At 38.5% G+C, this 24,675-nt stretch overlaps 1 protein-coding gene across 6 annotated transcripts in view; it reads left to right on the forward strand.

The window, feature by feature from the left end:
- The window catches only part of TMEM209 (transmembrane protein 209), a 34,837-nt gene extending 10,931 nt beyond the window's left edge, over positions 1-23,906 (forward strand). For 4 of the 6 annotated variants that reach the window (XM_045855649.1, XM_045855650.1, XM_045855651.1 and 1 more), the window contains exons 7-16: positions 7,898-8,073; positions 8,905-8,976; positions 10,347-10,443; positions 11,659-11,784; positions 14,588-14,685; positions 16,008-16,122; positions 16,221-16,318; positions 17,808-17,881; positions 22,079-22,116; positions 22,633-23,906. In XM_045855649.1, the coding sequence (XP_045711605.1) occupies positions 7,898-8,073; positions 8,905-8,976; positions 10,347-10,443; positions 11,659-11,784; positions 14,588-14,685; positions 16,008-16,122; positions 16,221-16,318; positions 17,808-17,881; positions 22,079-22,116; positions 22,633-22,661 (923 nt within the window). In that variant the 3' untranslated portion in view covers positions 22,662-23,906. The remainder of the gene's footprint in view (positions 1-7,897; positions 8,074-8,904; positions 8,977-10,346; positions 10,444-11,658; positions 11,785-14,587; positions 14,686-16,007; positions 16,123-16,220; positions 16,319-17,807; positions 17,882-22,078; positions 22,117-22,632) is intronic. The other 2 variants (XM_045855653.1, XM_045855654.1) reach the window with 1 other exon arrangement.
- The last annotated feature ends 769 nt before the right edge of the window (positions 23,907-24,675 follow it).

The raw sequence follows: 24,675 nt of genomic DNA on the forward strand, positions 1-24,675 counted from the left end.
TGTTTGTTGATATATTGATGAGAGCCATTCTCACAGGTGTGAAGTGATAGCTCGTTGTGGTTTTATTTTGCATTTCTCTGATGGTTAGTGACCTTGAGCATCTTTTCATATGTCTATTGGCCATGTGTATATCCTCTTTGCAGAGGTGTCTATTCAGGTCCTTTGCCCGATTTTTAAAAAAGATTTTATTCATTTTTTTTTTTTTTAGCAGGAAGGGAAAGGAGGGAGAAAGAGAGAGAAACATCAATTGGTTGCCTCTCATGTGCCCCCAAACTGAGGGCCTGGCCCACAACCCTGGCATGTCCCCTGACTGGGAATCAAACTGGCAACCCTTTGGTTCATAGACCAGTGCTCAATCCATTGAGCCACACCAGCTAGGGCTGCCCATTTTTTAATTGGATTGTTTGGGGGGTTTTGGCATTGAGTTTTGTAAGTACTTTATACATTTTGGGTATTAACCCCTTATCAGATGTGTTGGCAAATGTTTTCTCCCATTCCATGGGTTATCTTTTTATTCTGTTGATAATCTCCTTTGCTGTGCAAAAACTTTTAGTTTGATGTAATCCTCATATGTTTATTTTTTCTTTTGTTTCCCTTGCCTGGGGAAATGTATCAGATGAAATATTGCGACAAGCAATGGCTAAGATTTTACTCCTATGTTTTCTTCTAGGGTTTTTATGGCTTTAGTTCTAATATTTAACTCTTTAATCCATTTTTAATTTATTCTTGTTGTGTGGGGTAAGAAGATGGTCTAGTTTCATTTTTCTGCATGTATCTGTCCAATTTTCCCAACACCATTTATTGACTAGACTATCATCTGTAGTCCACTGTATATGCTTGCTTACTCTGTTGAATATTAATTGACTGTAAAGATGTGAGTTTATTTCTCGGCTCTCTATTCTGTTCCACTGATCTGTGTGTCTGTTTTTGCCAGTACCATCCTGTTTTGATTACTATGGCCTTGTAGTATGGCTTATACTGTAATATGGCCTATTACTATGGCCTGTAATTTGACATCCTCATCAAATTTTGACATATTAGTTTTAACATCCTTTTGAGATCTTTTCAAAATTAATTATTACTATGTTGGTTATCACAGTGGCTTTCTAATTCTGTCATTCTTTCAGTATTGATGACTTATGTTTAAACTTTTTTGTGGTAAAATATACATAATATTTATCATTTTAATATTTTTATTGCATTCATTGGGGTGACACTGGTTAATACAATCACATAGGTTTCAGGTGTACCGTTCTATAACACATGAACTATGCATTGTGCTGTGTGTTCACCCACGTCAGGTCTTTTTCCATCACCACCTTTTAACCATTTTTAAGTGTATAATTCAGTGGCGTTAACTACGTTCATATAGTTGTACAGTCACCTCTCATATTTATTTATTGGCATTCTCCCAGAAGATGGATCTTTTCCTTCTCAGCTTTGTCATTTATTTTGATGGTTAGATTGTCTCAGATTTGGCTGGTGGGGCAAATCTGGCTTCTGTGTTTTTTAGACATGACACTATCATTGTTTGAGCACTTAAAAAAAAAAAGAAAACAACCTTCCAGCATCGCAAGACATTTCAGGCTCCTTTTGTATTTTCCCTGGCTAACTAGCTCTGGAGTCGGTCTGTTTTTTTAAGGGGCCACAGTTGCTTTTAGTGGAAATGATACTTAGAAATTAATGTCTGGGCATTGGATATACCATGTTAGTGGGGTGTCATTGCTCTAGGGCCTTCCAGCAGACAGCTCGGAAATATATGTAAATATATACATGCACACACATACTTCTATATGTATTTCTACACCCATCCTTTTCTTTTTTTATTTATTGATTTTTAAAGAGAAAGGGAAGGAGAGAAAAGGAGAAACATTGATTTGTTATTCCACTTATTTATGCAATCTTTTGGTTGATTCTTGACCAGGAATCAAACCCACAACCTAGGCATGTGCTCTGACCAGGAGTTGGACCTACAACCCTTCAGTTTATGGGATGACACTCCAACTAACTGAGCTACACCAGCCAGGCATACACAGATTTTTGACTGCATGGAGGTGTCAGTTCCCCTAACCCCGAGTTGTTCAAGGGTCAACTGTATTAAAAACCACGCGTTGGTAGTAATACCTCCACTTCCAGTCCAGCTACACTGGGTTAATTCTAGCCTCTCCTACCTTTCCATACTTGTAACTTCTTTCTCCAGCAGTGAGAAACCAGACACTCATGCGCTTGTTTTCACACACCTACTTTTTTGCCAAAGAGCCACTTTCATCCTAAATATTTCACATGCATCTCCTAAGAACAAGAACATTTCCCTTTCTACTAACAACATGACTTTCATATTTAAGACTACCATTATTCTTATTCACATTTCCTCCTGTTGACACAATAATGAACTTTGTAGCTTTTTTCCTTCTACTGATGCAGGATCCAGTTAAGTTTTCGGGTATTGCATTTAGTTGTCATGTATCTTTTGTCTTCAGGGGCGTCCAACCGGCTGCATTTGGCCCCGAATGGCCGTGAATACAGCCCAACACAAAATTGTAAATTTACTTGAAACATTATGAGATTTTTTTGTGATTACGTGTTGCAGTGTATTTAATGTGTGGCCCAAGACAACTCTTCTTCTTCCAGTGTGGCTCAGAGACGCCGAAAGGCTAGATGGATATCCCTGATAGAACATTTATGGGTTTGGCGTGTTTGTGCGTTTTGAAGAGGTCAGGCCCATTGTATTGCACGTTTGGATATATGTGATCCTTTTCTCACCATCAGATTCAGTTTCAATATTATTTTTGGCCAGATGCAACTTAGGTGGTGGTATGTATGTTCCTTTCAGTGTATCACATCAAGAGACACATGATATTTTGTTGCTTTATTGGTAATGTTAATTTGGGTCACTAGGCCAAGGTGATGACAACTGATTTCTCTGTAATAGCTTTTTCCTTTTGTATTAATTAATAATCTATAATGTGATTCTTTGAGACTTGCGAATATACTGTTCCCCCAATAGCCTTTCGCCCAGTGATTTTAGCTAGCATCCATCAATGGTCCTTTCCCAGTAAGTTAGTTAATACAGTGATGGCTTCAGAACTTTTTAATACTTTCATTTCTTCTACATTTAGTAGTATGGGATTCTTCTGTTAAGAACTTTGTTTACCCCTCCCCCACAGTTTGTTTGTTTGTTTGTTTGCTTGTTTTAGCCAGTTTGTACTGATGGCTGTTTCCTCCTCTGGCAGTGTCTAGACGGCTGTTTAATTAACTCATTGAGTTTTTAATTTGTAATTTTTTAATTTGTATTTTTTAAAATTTGTATTTAATTGTATTATTTGGTTCTCTTTCAAATCTGCCTGATTTCTTTTAGGGTATCTTTTGTTTTTGTTTTCATTTTCTCTTCCTATATCAATCTCTGTAAACATTTTTTAAAGCCTTTGTCCAATAGTTCAATTATCTAAAGTTCATGAAGATGAAATACATATTTTTGTCTTGTGGGGGCATGCTTTGAGGCTTGTTTCCTTGTGATTTATCCATTTTTTTGTTTGTTTCTGGTAGGTTCATCTTCAGTATAGTTTCATCTGTGCTTTTTCTACCCAGGGCAGGCTGGGCAGAAGCCTCCTCGTTCCTCCTAGAAGTATTGTATATGCCTTTGCCAGGTCCCTAAGGAGTATCCTTGACCTTGAACTAACTTAAGTGAAGTCTAGACTTGAAGGTTTCGTCAGTCTCCCAACAACCTAAGATGCACTGACTTCCTCTTTATCTCCTGGTGCCAGTGGTCAGATTATTTTCTCATACACTGAGAACGTGGCCCTATGCCAGGTGCAAGGGATGGAGGTGTGAGAATGGCCTCAATCCAACTCTCTGCCTCTTCTGGGCCTCTGTCTTCATTTCCAGGTCCCACATGGTCACTGGAATCCAAGCTGGTGGGTTTCAAAGCCTACAAGATTCTCCAGAGCAGCCACAGTCTCAGTTTACACACAGTCCATTCTGAATTTTCATTCCCTCTTTACTTGTGGCCACTGGCTATTCCTCTTAACTTTCTGCAAGCTCCATTATCCATTGCAACAAAGTATTTTCTTTTAATAAACATTTCTAGACATAGTGGGGACATTTCACTGTTACCTGGTTTGTTAGTTTACCAGAATTCAAAGTCTCTTTGCACTTTGATGCTTAGGGCTTCAGGGTTCTCAGCTACAGGGTTTGTGCGGTTTTCTTGTGGGTTGTGGTCATTACAGAGATGCCCTGTTTGTCACTGCTTGCTGTGTATATTTTGCTTGTCCTCTGGCTGATGCACAACAGATAGTAAAACCTCTTATTTCTGTCGTATTATATCTAAAATCTGTATAAAACTTTTGTCATGTAAAGCTAGTCTTTACTGAAATTTTTCTCAAGTTCAACTTTTATCTCAGAAAGCTTATTATTTTTGAATAGTCAAAATGATTAAGCAAAAAAGAATAACTTTGGGTTCTTTTACCTTCCTTTTTATTTCCTGTTTATTAACTCATTTGTGTTGGTTGAAAACTTACTTTCTTGATGGTAATTCATTCCTGTAAGTCAGTTTTGCCAGAAGTACTTGAAAAGTTAACTTTACACCGTGTGGTATTTCTTCATTGTACACAATCATTTATTTCTATGCCAGCATGAATCATACTCGCGTTCACCTAAGCTGCTGTCACAGGCCTGGCTGGCCTTCAAGGTTGTGATGCCACGACTTGAAATGTCACATATCCCTCTCGCATCTCTCATCCTTTGTGCCTGTAAATAAACAACATAAGAAAAGCAGTTTTATTATTTTATAGTCACTCCTCTTAGATATGGTGCTAAGATTTTTTAAATATATTTTATTGATTATGCTAGTACAGTTGTCCCATTTTTTTCTCCCCTTAATTCCCCTCCACCCTGCATCTTCCCTCCCACCAGCATTCCCCCTCCCCTTAGTTCGTGTCCATGGGTCATACATACAAGTTCCTGGCTTCTACATTTCCCATACCAGTTTTAACCTCCCCCTGTCTATTCTGTACCTGCCATTTGTGCTTTCCCTATACCTTTTCCCACATTCTCCCCTCCCCCTCCCCACTGATAACCCTCCATGTGATCTCCATTTCTGCAATTCTGTTCCTTTTCTAGTTTGCTTAGTTTTTGTTTTAGGTTCTGTTGTTAATAATTGTGAGTTTTCTGTCATTTTACTGTTCATATTTTTGATAATCTTTTTCTTAGATAAGTCCCTTTAACATTTCATATAATAAGGGCTTAGTGATGATGAACTCCTCAAACTTGACCTTGTCTGGGAAGCACTTTATCTGCCCTTTCATTCTAAGTGATAGCTTTGCTGGATAGAGGACTCTTGGAAACGTCCTTGCCTTCCATGACTTGGAATACTTCTTTCCAGCCCCTTCTTGCCTGCAAGGTTTCTTTTGAGAAATCAGCTGATAGCCTTATGGGAACTCCTTTGTACATAACTATCTCCTTTCCTCAGGCTTCTTTTAAGATTCTCTCCTTATCTTCAATCTTGGGTAATGTAATTATGATGTGCCTCGATGTGTACTTCCTTGGGTCCAGCATCTTTGGGACTCTCTGAACTTCGTGGACTTCCTGGAAGTCTATTTCCTTTGCCAGATTGGGGAAGTTTTCCTTCATTATATTCTCAGATAAGTTTTCAGTATCTTGTTCTTTCTCTTCTTCTTCTGGCACCCCTATGATTCAAATGTTGGAATGTTGAAAGTTGTCCTGGAAGTTCCTAAACCTCTCATTTTTTTTTTTTTGAATTCTTATTTCTTCATTCTGTTCTGGTTGAATGTTTATCTCTTCATTCTGCTCCAAACTGTTGATTTGAGTCCTGGTTTCATTGCCATCCCTATATATTTTTCTTTATTTCATTTTGCATGGCCTTCATTTTTTCCTCTACTTTTCAACCGTACTCAGCCATTTCTGTGAACCTGATTACCAATGTTTTTAACTCTGCATATGATAGGTTGGCTATCTCTTCATCATTTAGTTCTATTTTTGGAGCTTTGATCTGTTCTTTCATTTTGGCCATATTTTTTGTCTTGGCATGCCTGTTACGTAGTGAGGGGCAGAGCCTTAGGTATTCACCAGGGTGGGGCAACTCACAACGCTAGGTTGTGGTGTTATCTGTGGGGGAGGGTTCCAAGAGGAAATAGTGCCACTTGCTTGGCTCTCAGCTGGCTTTCAGTCACTTCCCCCACTACCCACAAGCAAATTGGGCCCTTCTGGTGTTGATTCCAGGGTGGGTAGGTTTGTGTATGTTCTAGGACCCCGTGGGTCTCTCCAGTGAACCCTCTGTGAGGCTGGGAGTTTCTCCCGCCACCACAACCCCCACAGATTTTTACAGTCAGAGGTTTTGAGGCTTTTTCCCCCCACCCTGGAACCCTGGATTGCTTGGTCTGTCTTGCTCCCCAGTTGTTCCTCCCGGTTTATTCGCATGCAAATGGGGGATTGCTTGGTCCACCAGATGCCACCTTGCCCCATTCGCAAACCACCGCCTTTCTGGAAATCCTGTCCGCCTAGCTGCCCGTCTCCGCCCCTCCTACCGGTCTGAATGCATGTTCCTTCTTTATCTCCTTGGTTGTGGGACTTCCATAAAGTTCAATTTTCTGGCAGTTGTGGTTATTTTTTGTTTTTAAATTTGTTACTATCCTTCTTTGGTTGTGCGAGGAGGCAGAGTGTGTCTTCCCATGCCTCCACCTTGGCCGGAAGTCTCTGCTAAGATTTTCTTAAAAACTTGTTTCTGTTTGTGACTTTTCTGTGTATGAAGTATCAATTGGTATTTTTTGTAATACTTTAATTAGTTGGTTTCTTTAGTTAAACTCTAAAAAAAAATAAGCCCTTCACAAATATAAAGTCTTTGAACACAGGCTGTTTATTCTAATACTGTGCTAGGTGCTAAGGGAAAAAAAATACTCCCTGTCCTCAAAAAAAAAGAAATAACCTCTGACTTTAAAGTATTTTGCCACAGATAATGTACTCCCTTGTATGTGTATCCACATTTTTGGACCAAACTTTTAGGAAAAAAATATTTCATTTTAATTTTTTATTCAATTTTTTCATTGATTTATACTTAGAAACAAAACCTATTATCATATTCCAGGGCATTGTTTTGCATATGAATATTGTTATTGCTTTCTAGAATTATGCTTTTAACACATAAGCATAAATAAAAGATTTAAAAACATTTCCATAGATATGGAATTACTACCACCAGTATAATGTACATCCTTATTTTTCCCTCAAAAATTTGGGCAAAAAAATTGCATTATACATTGCAAAATACAGTAATTGCTCTTTAATTATAGGATTAAGTCCCTAAATGTAACTACTTACATTTCCTAAAAGTAAATTCAGAAGAGTGATCAGCAGAGAGTCTGCCAGTAAAACACAGGACTTGCCACAGGATATGAGTAGAAGACAGTGTAGTGCAGGGAAGGGTGAGTACTGTAGTTGCTGGCCCAAAGAGTAGCTTATTAATAGGATGCTGTGGTTATCCCTCTCAGAAAGAACTTCTAAAAAGTCACACAAGGAGCTTCCTTAGCCTGTTTATTTCCTGAAAAAAAGTTTGTTTTTGTTTTTGTTTTTTTGGCTTGTTTGCCATTGAATCATTTGAAAGTCTTAGAGAATGAAAAAAGCTTAATTCTATAACAAAAATAAACACTTTCAACCACTTATGGGTCTTAATACTGTTCAGAAATGTCCTTGTTAACTTTTAGCACAGGTAGTCCACATTGTCTGAAGAAAAGGTAGTGCTGGGGAGGGAGACAGGAGAGGAGCTCCCTCAGGCTTTGTCTCCCTTGGTTGCCAATCGCCTCTGTGCCGACACCCCGTGTTCACGCACTCACTCTGGGCGTCAGAATTACTCAACACACTGACGCTCTTTAATGAATCATTGTAGGGAGCCCAGATTCTGCCTCGCCTTCCACCAGTCCTACTTTCTGGAACTACAGTCGGTCAATGGGGGATTATGCACAAACTCTAAAGAAGTTTCAGTACCAGCTTGCCTGTAGGTCTCAAGCCCCATGTGCAAACAAAGACGAAGCCGATCTCAGTTCTAAACAAGCTGCAGAGGAGGTAAATGGAAAATAAAAATGACTTGATGCTTATGATTTACAGATTATTAGAATGTCTTTTTCACTTCTGGAATGCTTTCTTTTTCTGTGCCCTCCACTTTTGTTGACTAGGACATAACTCTGGCACACATTAAACAATGGAAAGTCTCCTGTCTAAATTTGTACCTAAAACTGAATTATATTGTATGTTTTACTGTTCATGACACCTAGTCGATATCAGTGTCCCGCCTAAAACATTTTTTGGCATTCCTTTATAAAATGCTATCTTAAGTAACAATTTGTCCTTAACATATACAAGACTCTTGCTTTTAAAATATATTTAGGCCCTGGCCAAGTGGCTCAGTTGGTTGGAGCATCATCCTGTACACCAACGATGTTGCAGGTTCAGTCCCTGGTCGGGATGTCTGTGGGAGGCGGCAGATAATGTTTCTCTCTCACATCGATGTTTCTCTCTCTCCCTCCCTTCCTCGTTCTCTAAAATCTATAAATACATCCTTGGGTGAGGATTTTATATATGTATATATATATATGTTAGGTAGATAAAAACATTTGACAGTCTGGGACTTCATCAGTTTAATACCAAATACAGGATTTTTATTTTCTTCTTAAAAGCAAGAAGAATGTTCATTAAACATACCAACTTAAGGAATTTTAAAGATGTCTGCATGAATAGCAATAAGTGCATAATAAGAAAATTATTGAATATTAGATTATTATTGATGGTGTGAATTTTTTCAGCATATTCCACGTATTTTTGAGGTTGGGGAAAGAATGACTGGTTTCTGGCAAGATGTCTTCTTCATTGATTGTTCATTTTAAACGTTTTTAATAGGTTTGGGCAAGAGTGACTATGAATAGACAACTTCTTGATCATATGGATTCATGGACAGCCAAGTTCAGAAACGTAAGTTTGACATTACACTTTGGACAGTGTTCATGCCTCTTAATAACAAAGTATGTTGTTAGAATACCAGTTAGAGATGCTAATTGTTAACTAGACAGCAGAATTACTAGACGTGCAGCGTGGGTGGCACGTGACGTTTACCTCACGATGTCTGTGTTTAAGGGATCCCTCCCTCCCCTGTGCGGTAAACCAGGTCTTCTGAGTAGATGAAGGAACAGTGTGGCCTTCTTCCTTCTCCAGCCCCTCAATTTTATTTTCCAAAGAACCTTTCTGTCAGAGTCTATTGTGTAACCAGAAAAGTAAGGGAAACAAAAATGAGGTCCTTGCCCTCAGAAAAATTCAGTCAGAGAAGATAGTGTATATGCATGAAACTATGTCAAACTGAGTCAATTTCTTCGATTTTTCTAAAGAAGAACCCTCTCTACCTTTAGCCAGAGGTTGGGAAGGCCACTTCCTCCGTGTACGGAGTGAGCGAGTCCGCTCGTTTCAGCCCCACCGCTTCCCCCCGCCCCTTGGAGCCCCTGCAGCCCAGGTTCTCCGGGCCAGTGGTGGGCCCCTCCTCCGCTGCAGGTGTCTGCACTTGGATTCTGTAGAGGCCCCGGCTTCTTCCCCCATTTCATCTTGCAGCATTCACTCATCAGTTCTACACCTTCTAGAAATATGTTGAAATCACTTGTATTCCTTTTCCATTTCTTTTATTATAATTTAATAGGGTATCAAGAGGGAGTGATGAAAACTAGTAGCCTACTTTCTTGAATGAGAAGCCTGGATGGCTTTTAAAAATAAAAACTCTTGCCCTGGCCAAATGACTCTGTTGGTTGGAGCATTGTCCCATACACCAAAAGGCTGCAGGTTTGATCCCCAGTCGGGGCACATACCTAGGTTACAGATTCAGTCCCTGGTCAGGACACGTACGGAGGCAACTGATTAATGTTTCTCTCTCTTCCTCTCTCTCTAAAACCAGTGAACGTGTCCTTGGGTGAGAATTTTAAAAAAGTGTGTTACTAGTTGCAAACCAATATAAACACTGCATGAATAAATGTATGAATAATTACCCTAGCAGTGTAAAGTGAAGTTTATTCTTTTAGCTCAAGTATAATAAGCACAAAAAGAATCATTTAAGAAAACCTTAACATACGATTGAAAGTTTTATATTCCCTTCAAAAACAAACCAGGTGTATGTGATTTAAGAATGTACTCGAATAGCATGTGTACTGAACTCGCGCTGGCTTCGGGTGGCTCCTGCTGCCGTCCTCTCACACTTCGTCAGTGTGTGAGTGCACGAGAGGAAAAAAATCTTAGAGTCTTATGAATAATTATTTGAGAAATTGGAATTATGTGTGCAAAACCTCTACCTCATTTTCTCCTAGTGGATCAATGAGACAATATTAGTGCCACTCGTTCAAGAGACCGAGTCTGTCAGCACGCAGATGAGACGCATGGGTTGTCCGGAGCTGCAGATAGGAGGTATGTGCGACAGCCCGGCGTTCGGTGCGCCTTCATGATCTGCCAAGTGGAACGTTTCTGTAGTGGGTTGTTTAACAACTTCCTTTGTTATCTTGAGGTGACGAAAAAAACTAAATTTCTATAATGTAGTTTTTTATAACACAGTGTTATTGAAATATAATTTACTTACCATACATTTTACCCATGTAAAGTAGTCTGCCATTCCAAGGTTGGAGTGTACAACCTTTACCGTAATCAATCTCAGGCTATTTCATCATTTCAAAAAGAAATCCTGCGTGTCCTTTAGCAGGCACCCCAGGGCTCCACCGCCACCCGCTCCCCAGCCCCCGGCAACTACCAGCCACATTCTGTCTCTAGACAGGCCGCCCCTGGGCATTCCATGTGAACGGGACCGTGCAGTGTGGTGTCCTCGTGACTGGCTTCTTTCACTTAACGTAACCATGTCCTCAAGTTTCACCCATGTAGTATGTGTCAGTGCAGCATGGTGTGCTTTTTAAAAAAGAACGACATTGCTTTATAACTGCAAAAGCAATATGCAATACTCCTGTGTTCACGCAGGAGGTTTGAAATGTGCAGAAATACTCGAAGACTACTCCCCACAATTCTACTTTTGGAGATGACCACTGTTAATTTAGTCACAACCAGTTATATTTTTAAAGAAAAATACTGTAATACTAACTATATATATTTCACTTGTAGGTTATCTCATAGTTTAAGAACATGAAAAGTACATATTTAGGAGTTGAGGAATTAGTGTACATATATATGTACATATTTCTAATTGAATTGGAGTGATGCTGTTTTCAGGAAATACGGTACATATATATATATATTTCTAATTAGGTTGAAGTTATACTGTGTTGTTGTTGTTTTTCCCTCCCACTCTTTCTGTCTGTTAAGTATTCTCCCATATTGCTTTTATGGCTGGACTCTATTTTTTATTTTTCTATATATTTTGTACACTATAGATCTTCCAAAATGGATCTGGCCGCTGCCTTTGTGGAGAAAGAGGGAGAGAGGGAGGGTGGGGGGAGATCTGGCCACCTTGTTGGAAATGATAAAATAAATTATAAGGAAAGTAGATAATGTAAATTCTTAAGGTAAACTATTAATGCTGTCATTTTTTCCTTCAACACCTGTTGAGGGAAGAACATCTGAAGTTTTTTTAGAGACCCACGTGAATAATAAGGTGCTCCGGTGTTTTCTCTTTAACAGAGGCCAGCATCACCAGCTTGAAACAAGCTGCTCTGGTCAAAGCGCCGCTCATCCCCACCCTGAACACGATCGTGCAGTATCTGGACCTCACCCCAAACCAGGAATACTTATTCGAAAGGATCAAAGGTAACAATTGCTCTGAAGAGGGTCAAAGTGAGAACCTTTTTTACTACTTTGAGATCTTATAAATATAACAGGGAAAAAATGTTTTTTTGAAAAAATTAAAATATCAGCCCTGACCAGATAGCTCTGTTGGTCAGAGTGTCATCCAGATACACCAAGGTTGCAGGTTCGGTTCTGGGTCAGGAGACATGCAAGGATCAACCAGTAAATGCATAAGTGAGTGGAACAGCAAATCAGTGTTTCTCTCTCCTCACTCTGCTTCCCCTGCCTTTTCTCTTTCCCCTCTCTCTCTCTCAAATCAGTAACTTTTTTAAATTAAAAGTATCATTTCATTTTTATAAAACATAAATATGACCTTATATTTCATAAAAATGTATTTATGGCTTAACTAAGGCTTATACTGAACAGCTTTTGATTTATATTTTATATGCTTAAGAATTGTCAAAATAGTATACTTAGTCTTGAATATGTTAATCTTATTTTATATAAAGAAACTTAAAAATAAGCTAAATGGGCTCAAGTGAATATTTCATTCATTTTTTATTCCTTTGTTTCCTCTACTTTTTATATTTTTATTGTTGTTCAGTTACAACATCCCATCCCCCCACCCCCCACCCCCGTACCTCTCCCCCGCCCCATGATTTTCTGTTCTTAAACTACCAAGAATGGGTGCCACTCGGGCATTCTTTACAATTTTAGCAAGTCGATTCTTATTTCTTTCAATTTTTTGTCATATTTATTGTGTTCCTTGTTTTATATTTCTGTTATCTTCTGATCACTTCGGGGAGGGGGAACGTGATCTAAGGAGGCTGACTTGGGAATCGGGAAGCTGGCCTCCCCAGTATTCCCATGCTCTCTCTTTTGCCTCTCTGTTTTTATGTGGATAAACTCTGTAAAATGTTCTCATCACTAAATCAGGTTTTAGAAATAGTATTTCACTCTGCCAATTAATTGTAAATCTTAATGTGAAAATGTTGTGGTACCCCCTTCTTTCCCCTAGGTTTAAGTAATAATGTTCAGAAATAAGCATTTATCATGACTTTAAAAATTTTTGTATATAAGGAGGATTCAGATGTGCATGAAACTAGACACCGCAGTGTGTTCAACCCTCTTCACAGCACCCAGTCCCCACGACCATCAGTCCGCGGGCAGCCTCTGCTCTCTCCATGTCCCCATCTTCCTCTCTCTTCCTGTGCTATCTGGAGCAAATCCTACATACCCTTACCACTTCATACCTAAGTATCTCTATACATATCTCTAAAACATAAGACCTTTAAAAAACATAGCCATAATATGAGCCCTGGCTGGCGTAGCTCAGTGGATTGAGCGCGGGCTGCGAACCAAAGTATGGCAGGTTCAATTCCCAGTCAGGGCACATGCCTGGGTTGCAGGCCACGGCCCCCAGCAACCACACATTGATGTTTCTCTCTCTCTCTTTCTCCCTCCTTTCCCTCTCTAAAAATAAATAAAATCTTAAAAAAAAACATAGCCATAATATTACACCTAATATTTTTAACAATTTCTTTATATCATGAAATAAACAGTCTGTGTAGACATTTCCAAATATATCCTAAAATGTGTAATTACTTTTTTTCATATTCTTTGTTTGAATTAGGATCCAAATATTATCACATGTGGTGTGATTGGTTGCTCTATTTAGGTTTCTTTAAGCTGTACGTTTCCCATTGCCCTTTTTTTTCTTTGCAACTTATTTGTTGAAAGAACTGTATCATTTGTTCTGTAGTGTTTCTCCTGGTAGGGATTTTGCTGAATGCATCCCCATGGTATAGTTTTACATGATTCTCTGTTCTTATATGTCCTGAAAATTCAGGTTACAGTTTTTGGCAAGATTGTCTCATAGGTAGCAGGGCATTTATATATCCAAAAAAAGTATGTATGTGTGTGCACATATATGCAAATTATACATAAAGTATTAACATATATTAAATATACAAAAGTCTAAAAAGTACAAGGAATCCTAGTTGAATAGTTGTAAGCATTTTCCGTATTTGATTCTCTCCCCCCCTTTCTGTCCACTGCTCCCCCACTTACACAGAGTCCAGCAAAACTAACGCCATTGAGTGTGGTGGGTGGGGGACATGAATGTCTCGCACAAGATGGACGGCAGTTTGAACATTTCACCTAAAATGTCATGTGGTGTGCTTGAGTGTGACATTGTTATGTTACAGAATAACATGCTCGTGCTTTTGTAGTGAAAGATTTGGGGATAAAATAGGGGCATTATCTGTGCCAGACCCTGTATATACGCGCACACATGTTTTTGCTCATTTGAAAGTATGTTGTAGACATCATTACTTTTCAGCACATCAGCTCCTAAAAAAATAAATAATAACACTCTCCTGTGTTACCAATATGATGATCAGATCTTAAAAATTAAAAATATTTCTATAATATTGTCTAATATACAACAGTTCATATTTAAATGTCCTAATTGTCCAAAGAATGGTATATACCCTTTTTTTCCTAACCAGGGTAGTATAGGTTCACTCTTCGTATGTATTGGGGTTTGGTCTTTGTTTGTCTCTTTGTCTAGAACAGTGCTGCCACCTTCTCCCATGACATTGACTTTTTTAAGAATCCAGAACATTAGTCTTATCTCACATTTTGGATTTATATGGTTCTTCTCATGATGTTTAAGTTAATCTTTCACATCTTATATTTCTCCACGTAATGGGTCTTTTGATCAGGTTTTTTAAATGACATGCTTCATTTATTATAACCCCTTAGTCTTTTTCCCCTTCATTTTGCATAGTCTTAGTTCTTTATTTTGCCTTCGCTGCTACAGAACTTTCTCAGGGTGGCTGTATGAGCTCATTTCGATGGAACAGAGGTGGAGACTTCAAAGGACGCAAGTGGGACACGGATCTACCCACTGATTCCGCGGTAAGTCTCTGGTTGTGTTTTCAGTTTTGTCAGTTGGATGTATGTGTTTTTATTCCCCCATTATCAAAATAAGAATTAAAAAGGATTTAGAAACTAAGGTAGAAATAAAAAATTAAAACTGACATTGGCCGATGTGGCTCAGTTGGTTGGAGCATTGTCCCATGCACCAAAAGGTCACTGGTTTAATTCCTGTCAGAGCACATACTTAGGTTGTGGGTTTGGTCCCTGGTCAGGGTGCGTACAGGAGGCAGCTGACGGATGTTTCTCACATTGGTGTTTCTCTCTCTTTCTGTCTCTCTGTCTCTTTCCCTTCCTCTCTCTTTAAAATCAATAAATGTATCCTTGGGAGAGGATTTAAAAAATTGTTTTAGCCCTGGCTGGTGTAGCTCAGTGGATTGAGCTTAGGCTGTGAACCAAAGTGTCGGAGGTTCAATTCCCAGTCAGGGCACATGCCTGGGTTGCAGGCCACGGCCCCCAGCAACCACACATTGATGTTTCTCTCTCTCTCTCTCTCTCTCTCTCTCTCTCTTTCTCCCTCCCTTCCTTCTCTAAAAGTAAATAAATAAATAAAATATTTAAAAAAAGTTGTTTTAATTAAAATTTTTCCAATATCTTAACCCAACAAGTATTACTACTTTGGTTTATTTTTTTTTCATTTACTTGATTGTGCTATTTTTTAATGTTTTTTAATCATAGTTGTAATCATTGTATATGTAAAATTATACATATTTTGTTTTCATTTTTACAGTGTTTAAGTAGTTTTTTCATTATTACACACTGTCATTGAACTGTTCTCCTATATCGGACCTAAAAGTTTGAGAAGTGTGGTGGGGAAGGGAGTTTTGTTTTTCCTGTCCTAGATACCATCGCAAGGAAGGTCCCAGTGCACATTTCTTTGTGTGGGGTCACTACTCGGAGAAAGACCCCTAGGATTAGACTTATATGATCAAAGACTATCAAGTTTGGGGGTATTTAAGAGTTTTTCAAAACCATATTCTTTATTTTTTTTATAGTGACTGTTATGTGTGAAAATGAAGTTTTAAATGCTGATACTCAAATTCAGAACTGAACAGATGTGTATTTTATCTTGGTTTTGCTGTTCATTGACTATATGGGTGTGAATGATCCACTTAACCAAAAACTGGGAATATCTTTTATCTTTCATTTTATAGATTTCATCTTATAACCACTTAAAAGCATTTTTGCTAATTCTCTCTTTATGGAAAAGTTTTAAAATTGGAGTCATAAACACACGTTTTTAAAGGGCTACATCCATGATAGATTTTCACGCTGACTTTGGAAAATTGTTTCCTCGTTTTCAGATCATCATGCATGTGTTTTGTACCTACCTCGATTCCAGATTACCTCCTCATCCTAAATACCCTGACGGGAAAACTTTCACTTCCCAGCACTTCGTTCAGACACCAAACAAACCAGGTATAAGCCTCTCCTGAAATAATGCATTGAGCCTTTCACATGAAGTATAATATCTAGTGGTTTTGTTTGTTTTTTCACGTAGCATGTTTCCTTTGCAGATGTGACAAATGAGAATGTTTTTTGCATTTATCAGAGTGCCATCAACCCTCCCCATTATGAGCTAATCTACCAGCGTCACGTCTACAATCTTCCAAAGGTACTTCTAAATGTGGAAGCTGCTATAATGGAATGTCACGGATGACTTCTTTGATAATATTTTTAAAATTAGAACCTCTTGTTTATGGAATACGTAAACTTTCTAAATTAGGGAAAATGTGGTTTTTGCATATCCCCTTTTTTAACTATAAAAGTATTATATGCTTAATTTGGAAAAGGCTTTTAAATTATATATCAACTGCTTTTATATCACGTACTACAAGAAGGGTTATTGTACCAGTTTACGCTTCTACCCAGGTATTTTACTCTTGGTTGCAAACATTAATCCCTTGCAGTTATTTTTGTTACCAGCATCTTTACTAAGAAATTTTATCTCTTAATATTATGATGGAGAACATCATAAAATATGTTCTCCATCAGATTCCCAAGAAAGAGTATTAATGTCATTATTTTCAAGTTTAGTATTTCAATTTTGTATGTAAATATTTTGGGCCATTGAAGTTCCTTTGAATACCCATGCAAATTTTTTAAGAAACACTGTCTTTTAAAAATTATATGTCAAATTGCCCTGGCTGGCGTAGCTCAGTGGATTGAGCGCGGGCTGGGAACCAAAGTGTCCCAGGTTCGATTCCCAGCCAGGGTACATTCCTGGGTTGCAGGCCATAACCCCCAGCAACTGCACATTGATGTTTCTCTCTCTCTCTCCCCCTCTCTCTCTCTCTCCCTTCCCTCCCTAAAAATAAAATAAATAAATAAAATCTTAAAAAAAATTATATGTCAAATTCTTGAGTAAAAGCATTGAATCAGAGTAAGCAGGAACAAGTTAAACAATGAATTGAAAATCTAAGTTAGGAGCTAGTGTACAGATCAGAAATTACATACAATCGTTTGATTTTAGGGCTTGCAAAATGCTGCCTTGTAGTCACAGATAAATTTACGTTTAATATGTTACTTACACTGTTATTAACATAAAGTTGAAGTGTGATTAAAAGTTTGTCAATCCCCACACTTTGTTTATGCTGTTAATTTTTGGGACAGAGTACTTTTCGTGTGCAGTGCACAGGACACCAGCCTCACAATAGCTCTGCTGGGCCTTTGTAACTGCTGCTCCCAAGTGTAGAAACTTCCCGGTCAGTTCACTTTCTGTTCCTCTCTCAGGTCTCGACTTAATCTTTCCCTTGAGGAGGCATCCCCTGCCTCCCCAGTCTGGGTCAGAGGCCTGCGCGTGTTCCCATGGCACCCTCCCCTAGCCCTCATCACTCAGCACACTTTCTGTAATTCTGAGTCCACCGTCTGCCTTTCTACTAGACTTGAAGCCCCTCGACTACCTGGATCCTCTCTGCCTTACTCACTGCAGTATCTCTGCCTCCTAGCACAAAGTAGGCACTTCGTTTAATGAATGAATGAGAATCTGAATTACTTGGAACTCTGAGTTTGTAGAAGGTGAATTGACAGGATCTGCATTTACCTATCAGACTGAATCTTTTGCTCAGTTTGGTTTAAATCTTGCCTTTCTGTCTTTGTTCCAGGGCCGGAATAATATGTTTCATACATTATTGATGTTCCTCTATATCATAAAGACCAAAGAGTCAGGAATGCTCGGGTAGGTATTTATGCTTTGGACACACAAGTACTTTATTTATTGATTTGCTTGCTTCCTTTATTAAGATCGTGTAGGAGTGTCAAGTGGTTGACCCTGGGAAGGGTGCTTGAGGGAGACAGAACTGCTTATTTCTGTCAAACTTTTAACAGTATATGTTTTTTAATTTTTGTTTTTGTTTTTTGCTTTTGGTATTGTGATTTATTTTAAGAAAAATCTTCCTTTAAAATGCAAATATTCATGCTAAATGAAAATAGAATTAAACTTATAAATGAGGAACTTAATCACAAACTCTACTCTTACTGTCCTTGCAGGTATTGTCTTTTTTTAATAATTAAAATATCTTAATACATTAAGCTATTGTACAAAAAAGACATCTTAATTATATTGAGTTTTCATTAATATTTGCAGACTATACTAAAGTATATGATTTTTAAAAATTGAGTATGTATTCATTTCAATAAAAAATTTAAAATATATATTACAAAAAGCCCTTCACAAATAGTAATTTCTGTCAATCATGTTTTCTTTTTCTTCATGCCGTCACCAACACTGCAAATGATAAATATCAATTTGATAGGAAAATGTTTTAATTTGGGCTTGTTCATATATGAAGCTGAGCATCTTTCATATTTATTGATCATTTGTATGACGCCGTTCTGTGAAAAAGTCTGTGTCTGTGTGTATTTTTTAAGATTTTATTTATTTGTTTTTGGACAGAGGGGAAGGGAAGGAGAAAGAGGGAGAGAAACATCGAATACTTGCCTCTCGCACGCCCCGAGTTGGGGACCTGGCCCACAACCCAGGCACGTGCCCTGACTGGGATTGAACCAGCGGCCTTTCGGTCTGCAGGCCTGTACTCAGTCCACTGAGGTGCACCAGCCAGGGCTTTTCTTATGTTTTTGACCATTTTCTATATTTTTCTTTTCTAATTAACTTACATACTCTCTTTAAATGTGATGAATATTAACGTGGATTTGCTGTCTTGGGCAAGTCCATTAATTCTTCATAACGTCCATTTCCCTGTTGGGGAAAGGCAGTTGGACCACATCACTGGCCTTAACAGTTGTGTCCCCCAGGGGAACAGTTCTGAGATCTGTGTCAGGGCCTCACCACTTTAAAAACAAAGCCAAACTGGTGCCCAATTTTATTCAAGCCATGCCATTTCAAACACATGGTGCTCTGCAAAGTGTATTCTTCCAGAGACATGGAGTCAGCTGCCTCTCAATAATATTGTTAACTAGGCTGGAAAAATTGAAGTTGTCTACTTTGTTCATTCTAAATACTTAGTAATAAAGCTCACATACCATTATAATAAATTCAAAATTGTTCTCTTGATATTTTGGTGATGCTAAGCTTTGGTGTGTCAGATAATAATTGAAATAAGTGGACCCCAGCCAGAGCTGGGGAAGTCTAGTACTACAGGTCTGGGAGTATGCAGTCTTGGGTTCTCGGTCCAGCTCTGCCCTCACTAAGTAACTGAAGGCTAAGAAAATGTAAAGGGAGGTGCCTGCAGTAAAAACAGCCAGGGTCCATTCCAATTCTGATACACATGCCTCTTTTTATTTATTTATTTTTAGGGAAGTGGGTGGGGGAGAGAGATATTAATGTGCGGTTGCTGGGGGCCATGGCCTGCAACTTAGGCATGTTCCCTGATTGGGAATCGAACCTGGAATGCCTGGTTCGCAGCCCGCGCTCAATCCACTGAGCTACGCCAGCCAGGGCCACGTGCCTCTTTACAGTTTTGTTTAGGCATCCTGTCTTACGCATGTTCTAGAGCAACATTACACAGCAGCCGCCAGCCACAGGTGGCGTTGCGCATGTGAAACATGACTAGCCCAAATTGAGGTGTGCTGTAAGTGTAAAACACACAGACTAGACATCAAAGATCTAGTACCAAAAAAAGTAAAATATCACATTAATAAGTTTGCATATTGTTGAAATAGTATGTTGGATATATTGGGTGAAATGAAATGTATAATTAAAATTAATTTCACCTATTTTTACCTTTCTTTAAACTTTTTAAGGTGTTTACTAAAAAATGTGAGTGAAGTCATACGTGTGGCTAGCATTTGAGACGCACGCCACATTGTCGCTCTGCTGGGCGGCGCTGCTCTAGAGAAAGCCCGGCTACTGCTGTCCAGCACACGAGGTGCAAAGGCTTAAAAAGATGTAAACAAAGTTATAAACAAGTAGAACTGTTAACCAGCTTCTGTTATCATGTATTTTAACGTAAAAGATAGATATTTATCTTATAAAAAGATAAATAGCTGGGACAAATAGCTATTTATCTTATAAAAAGATAAATAGTCTCACTTTTGTGAGACGTCTAAACTCCATGGTTCTTTATTTTTTTAATTACACAATAAGGCATGCTCAATTTAGAAATGTTTAAACATACACCTGTGTCTAAACTAGAATTTGAGAACTCCCTGCTAATCGGCTCCGTCACTCTTCTTCCCTCTCTCCGGAGGTGCCAAGTGCTAGCAGTTCCCAGCGTGTGTCTCCAGACCACTTTCTGGGAGGGAGTTGATTTTGGCTTTGTTTTTCTTTTTTCTTTTTTTTAAATATATCGGACCCAACCATATTAGTCTGTGACCTGCCTTTTAACATGATGGTATATCTTTGACATTCTTCTATGTCAGCAAATACCGATTTTTTCCTTAAAATTTCTAGCAGTACTTAGTTATAAAGCATATACATGCATACCTGTGTATTTGAAGGATAGAGTATGCTATAAATACGTTGTTGGTAATTCTTCACTTAGAATTTCTGGAAGGTTACATTGAAGTGAAGAATTAGTTTAGAACTATTTTAAATAATGAATTTTTAGTTTTGGGCTTTAATTGAAAACGTATCTTTTCCTCTATAGATCCAAATTGGTATTTTGATGCATAATTCATTTGCTGTGATACAGTAGCATGAGGCGTGTGTTGAGTGCCCTGTACAATTTGTCATGGGCATAAAAATGTAAAAACTTTGTTAAAGTACTCAGTGGGACAATAATTCACTGAGAGGCAAAAAAATTAATATTTTTTGAAATGCTTCTCTCTCTAAATGTGCAACTTATAATGAAACTTTTCTGACTAAGACTACTTTGTGTTTTATTTATTTGGCTTTTCTTAAGCAGGGGAAAAAACTTGGAAATTAACTTTAAAAATATGATTAGTTAATCTTTTTAATGTAGTCTGACATAATCAAATGGTGAAAAACTACTCTTCTCTCTTAAAGGAAATAGCGAGTGGCTCAAATGTAGTCAATTTGGAATCGTGCCCATAAATCAACAGGTCGGTCCAAAAACATTTTCAATCTAATGCCACGTATTTGTGCTGTCACTGGGATGAGCTGAACACTTTACTTCCAGAAGGGAGAGGAATCTAGACAGAGCCGACCACACAGTCATTGAAGTGTTCTGTTCAGCGAAAGGCACCATAAATAAAGTTTAAAGCTAAATGATAAACTGAGATAAAGCATTATAATTGCAACACCTACTGCAAATCTAAGTTAATATTTCTCACATATAAAGAGCATATGTCCTGGCTGGAGTAGCTCAGTGGATTGAGCTCGGGCTGTGAACCAAAGCATTGCAGGTTCGATTCCCAGTCGGGGCACATGCCTGGGTTGTAGGCCACGGCCCCTAGCAACTGCACATTGATGTTTCTCTCTCTCTCTCTCTCTCTTTTTCCCTCCCTTCCCTCTCTAAAAATAAATAAATAAAATCTTAAAATATATATATATTTTTTTTAAAAAGCATATGTAAGTTAATTAGAAAAGTATAGAAAATGATCAAAGCTGTGAAAGACTTTTTCACAGAAAATGTCAGGCACTGGATTGGGAGTAAAAGGGAGAAAACTGTATTTGAACAATGATTAAAATAAAATTAAAAAAAAAACTAGATAGACAAAAAAAAGAAAAAATGTCAGGCAAATGGTAATAAACATGGAAGGATGCTTAGCCTCGTATACAAACAAGCCCAAATTAAAACATTTTTCTAGAAACAGGGAGACATAATTGATAGAAATAACCTCTTATAAAGGACAATTTGTGTGTATATTTTTAATTTTTTTATCAAAATAGGTACATACTCATAACTTTAGTGCTAAAAGTTTGTGTGCTAAATCATACAGTGCTGAAAGTTTCTGACAGAAAGCAGCAGTTTTCTGTGTTACTCAAGTCCACTTCCACTTGAAACTCCCGCAGATTTTCCCTGTCGCTCCTCCCATGGTTCCGAATAACAGGTACGCAGCGCTCTCTCAATTCTTCCGTGTCGGACACAGTTGGTTGACTTCTTACTCTGTTGATGAGGGATTTATCTCTCTCACGGCCCTCCTCTCCTCCTCTTGTACTCTGGGTACAGTGACGGTGCTCTCTGCAGTAGAAGCTGATTCTTCTTTTTATTATATGCAACATGGCTTACCCATATGCAAATCCGCTAAAGCATCTCTAATAATTAGAAAATTCCTAATTCAAGGCAGATAGGTAAAATTCTGTCTGATATAACAGTTCTTGAGGTCTGCTGAAAAATTAAATTTCAGTACTCTGTAAGTCTGTTTATTCTAAACCCAGGTACTAAGCACAGTTAAGAAAGTAGTTACTGTTACTGGAATTCACCTGATAAACCGTGTGTGTCATACCTTATCACAGAGCAACTTTAAACGTCATCAATTAAACAGTGTTTCTTGTTTTAGTTATCTGTGAAAAGCCCTTCAATGTTTGGCCATCAGTGCCACTGAAACTTTTTTTTTTCTTTGCAGGAGAGTTAATCTTGGTCTGTCCGGTGTGAATATTTTGTGGATTTTTGGCGAATAGTGGATCGTTTAGTTCCGAACATTTAGGCTTTTATTTGGCTGGATCGGCAGTTGAGTGGAAGCATCTCCGAGTCACCGCCCCTTTTGTTTTACGGCGCATTGTGTGTACGTGTTACAGACTCTCTAGCTTTAAGGAAGAATTGCCTGTTTTAAACCTTCCTTGTGAAAGCGTGCCCTGTACCTCCCGCACCGGGGGACACCACCCACCATCAGGTTCTCACCACACCTCAGGCTGTTCAGTTGCCTGCAAAACTGCAGCTTTTCAGATCGTTGTTGACCCAGGACAGTGCAGTTGCTGCTCAAGTCAATGAACAGGAGGCCTTTTTTGTTTTAACTTCCAAATAAGAATCATCTACCTCATTCTTCCCCGCAAAAACTGATTTTTCGATTATATTATTTAGTATAAATATTTGAAAAGAAACAAGCAAGTCACTAACATTCTTTTTGTGTTTTAGTCTCTGTCTTCCCCCAGTGTTTGGCAAACCAGCGCAGGGCCCATAGTTTTAAAATGAGATCAACTTCTAAGTAATGTGTTAGTTCTTGTGTGTTTCTAAAATATAATTGAAAGAAGTTTGACAGGATTGTGTTTAAAAAGTCAGCTCTTGGGCTAAATGTAGCCGACAGAATTGACTATTCGGGTCTTAGTGACGAAGCTGAGGACATCAAGAAGACTACTGCTGCTTTGGTTTCAGTAACTCAAGTCGCACAGGCAACATTTTCTCAGAGGTCTATCTCTGTAGCCTCCATCTTTAAACATTGAATTCCATAATATTGTATGTATGATTCTAAGAGCTCCCTTTAAGATTGTATGATTTCTTATGTTTAGATTTTTCAGGTGTGTTCTAATCTGGAGAGTGAGCAGTTACCGGGTTTGTAAGTGCTCGACTCCCCGTCGGTGTTTCCTGCGTGTGTGTGGCGTCCTCCGGGCCAGCCAGCAGTTGCTTGTGTTTTCTGGGGTGACATACTCTCTGTGTCCGTCGCCTGGGAGGACCCAAAACGAGTGTGTTCTCAGTGACTGCACGTCAGCGCTATATGTGCAGCCCACTTTGTGCGATTTTTTTTGTAAATTCTCTTTTTCAAGAAGTTGTTTCTGTTTTTTAAAAGTGGAATATCCACAGGAAAGGACGTTTCTATCTTTCAATGGCTTTTGGTGCATGTTACTATGTTTGCTATGATGTTTTGGGAGAAAATGTCGATTAAACATGTTAAATGTAAGGACATATTAAGAGCTCAGTCTATTATTTCAATAGTTATTAAAGGTGTCCTGGAACAACAGTTACTTTACTGCTAGACTATTCAGATGCATATTCTTTTTTTTAAAGCTTTTATTTTATTTATTTTGAGAAAGAAGGGAAGGGAAGGAGAAAGAGAGGGAGAGAAACATCAATCTGTGGTTGCCTCTTGTGTGCACCACACTGGGGACATGGCCCACAACCCAGGCATGTGCCCTGATTGGGAATTGAACCGGTGACCTTTTGGTTGCCAGCCCGCGCTCAGTGCACTGAGCCACATCAGCCAGGGCCAGATGCATATTCTTTATTAAAAGCAACAAGGAGAAAAACGTTAGCAATACATAAAAAAAATGTATAGGACTTAAGGCAGCTTTTAGTCCAGAAACTTAAAGCTAGAACCTTTTATTTTTTTTAAGTGATCATCAGAAATACAATATACTAGCTCTGGCTGGTGTGGCTGGCTGGTGTTGAAAGAACTTATATGTACGACCGATGGACATGAACTGAGGTGGGGGAATGCTGGTGGGAGGGGGGTACAGGGCAGAGGGGAATAAAGGGGAGGAAAAAATGGGACAACTGTAATACATAAGCAAGAAAATACACAAAAATTTTAAGAATTACAGTGTACTCTAAATACACATGTAAAAAGACTATGCATAAAATAGAAAAGATACTTTGTGTGCATGCTAAGTCTAGTGGGTAGCTTTCCTATATTAACTTATCTTCACAGATGTTTGAGCCAGCCTTTAATAGAGCC

Source organism: Phyllostomus hastatus, unplaced genomic scaffold (genome assembly GCF_019186645.2).
Source record: "Phyllostomus hastatus isolate PE091 unplaced genomic scaffold, TTU_PhHast_1.1 phas_scaffold_114, whole genome shotgun sequence".
Classification (NCBI taxonomy): Eukaryota; Metazoa; Chordata; class Mammalia; order Chiroptera; family Phyllostomidae; genus Phyllostomus; species Phyllostomus hastatus.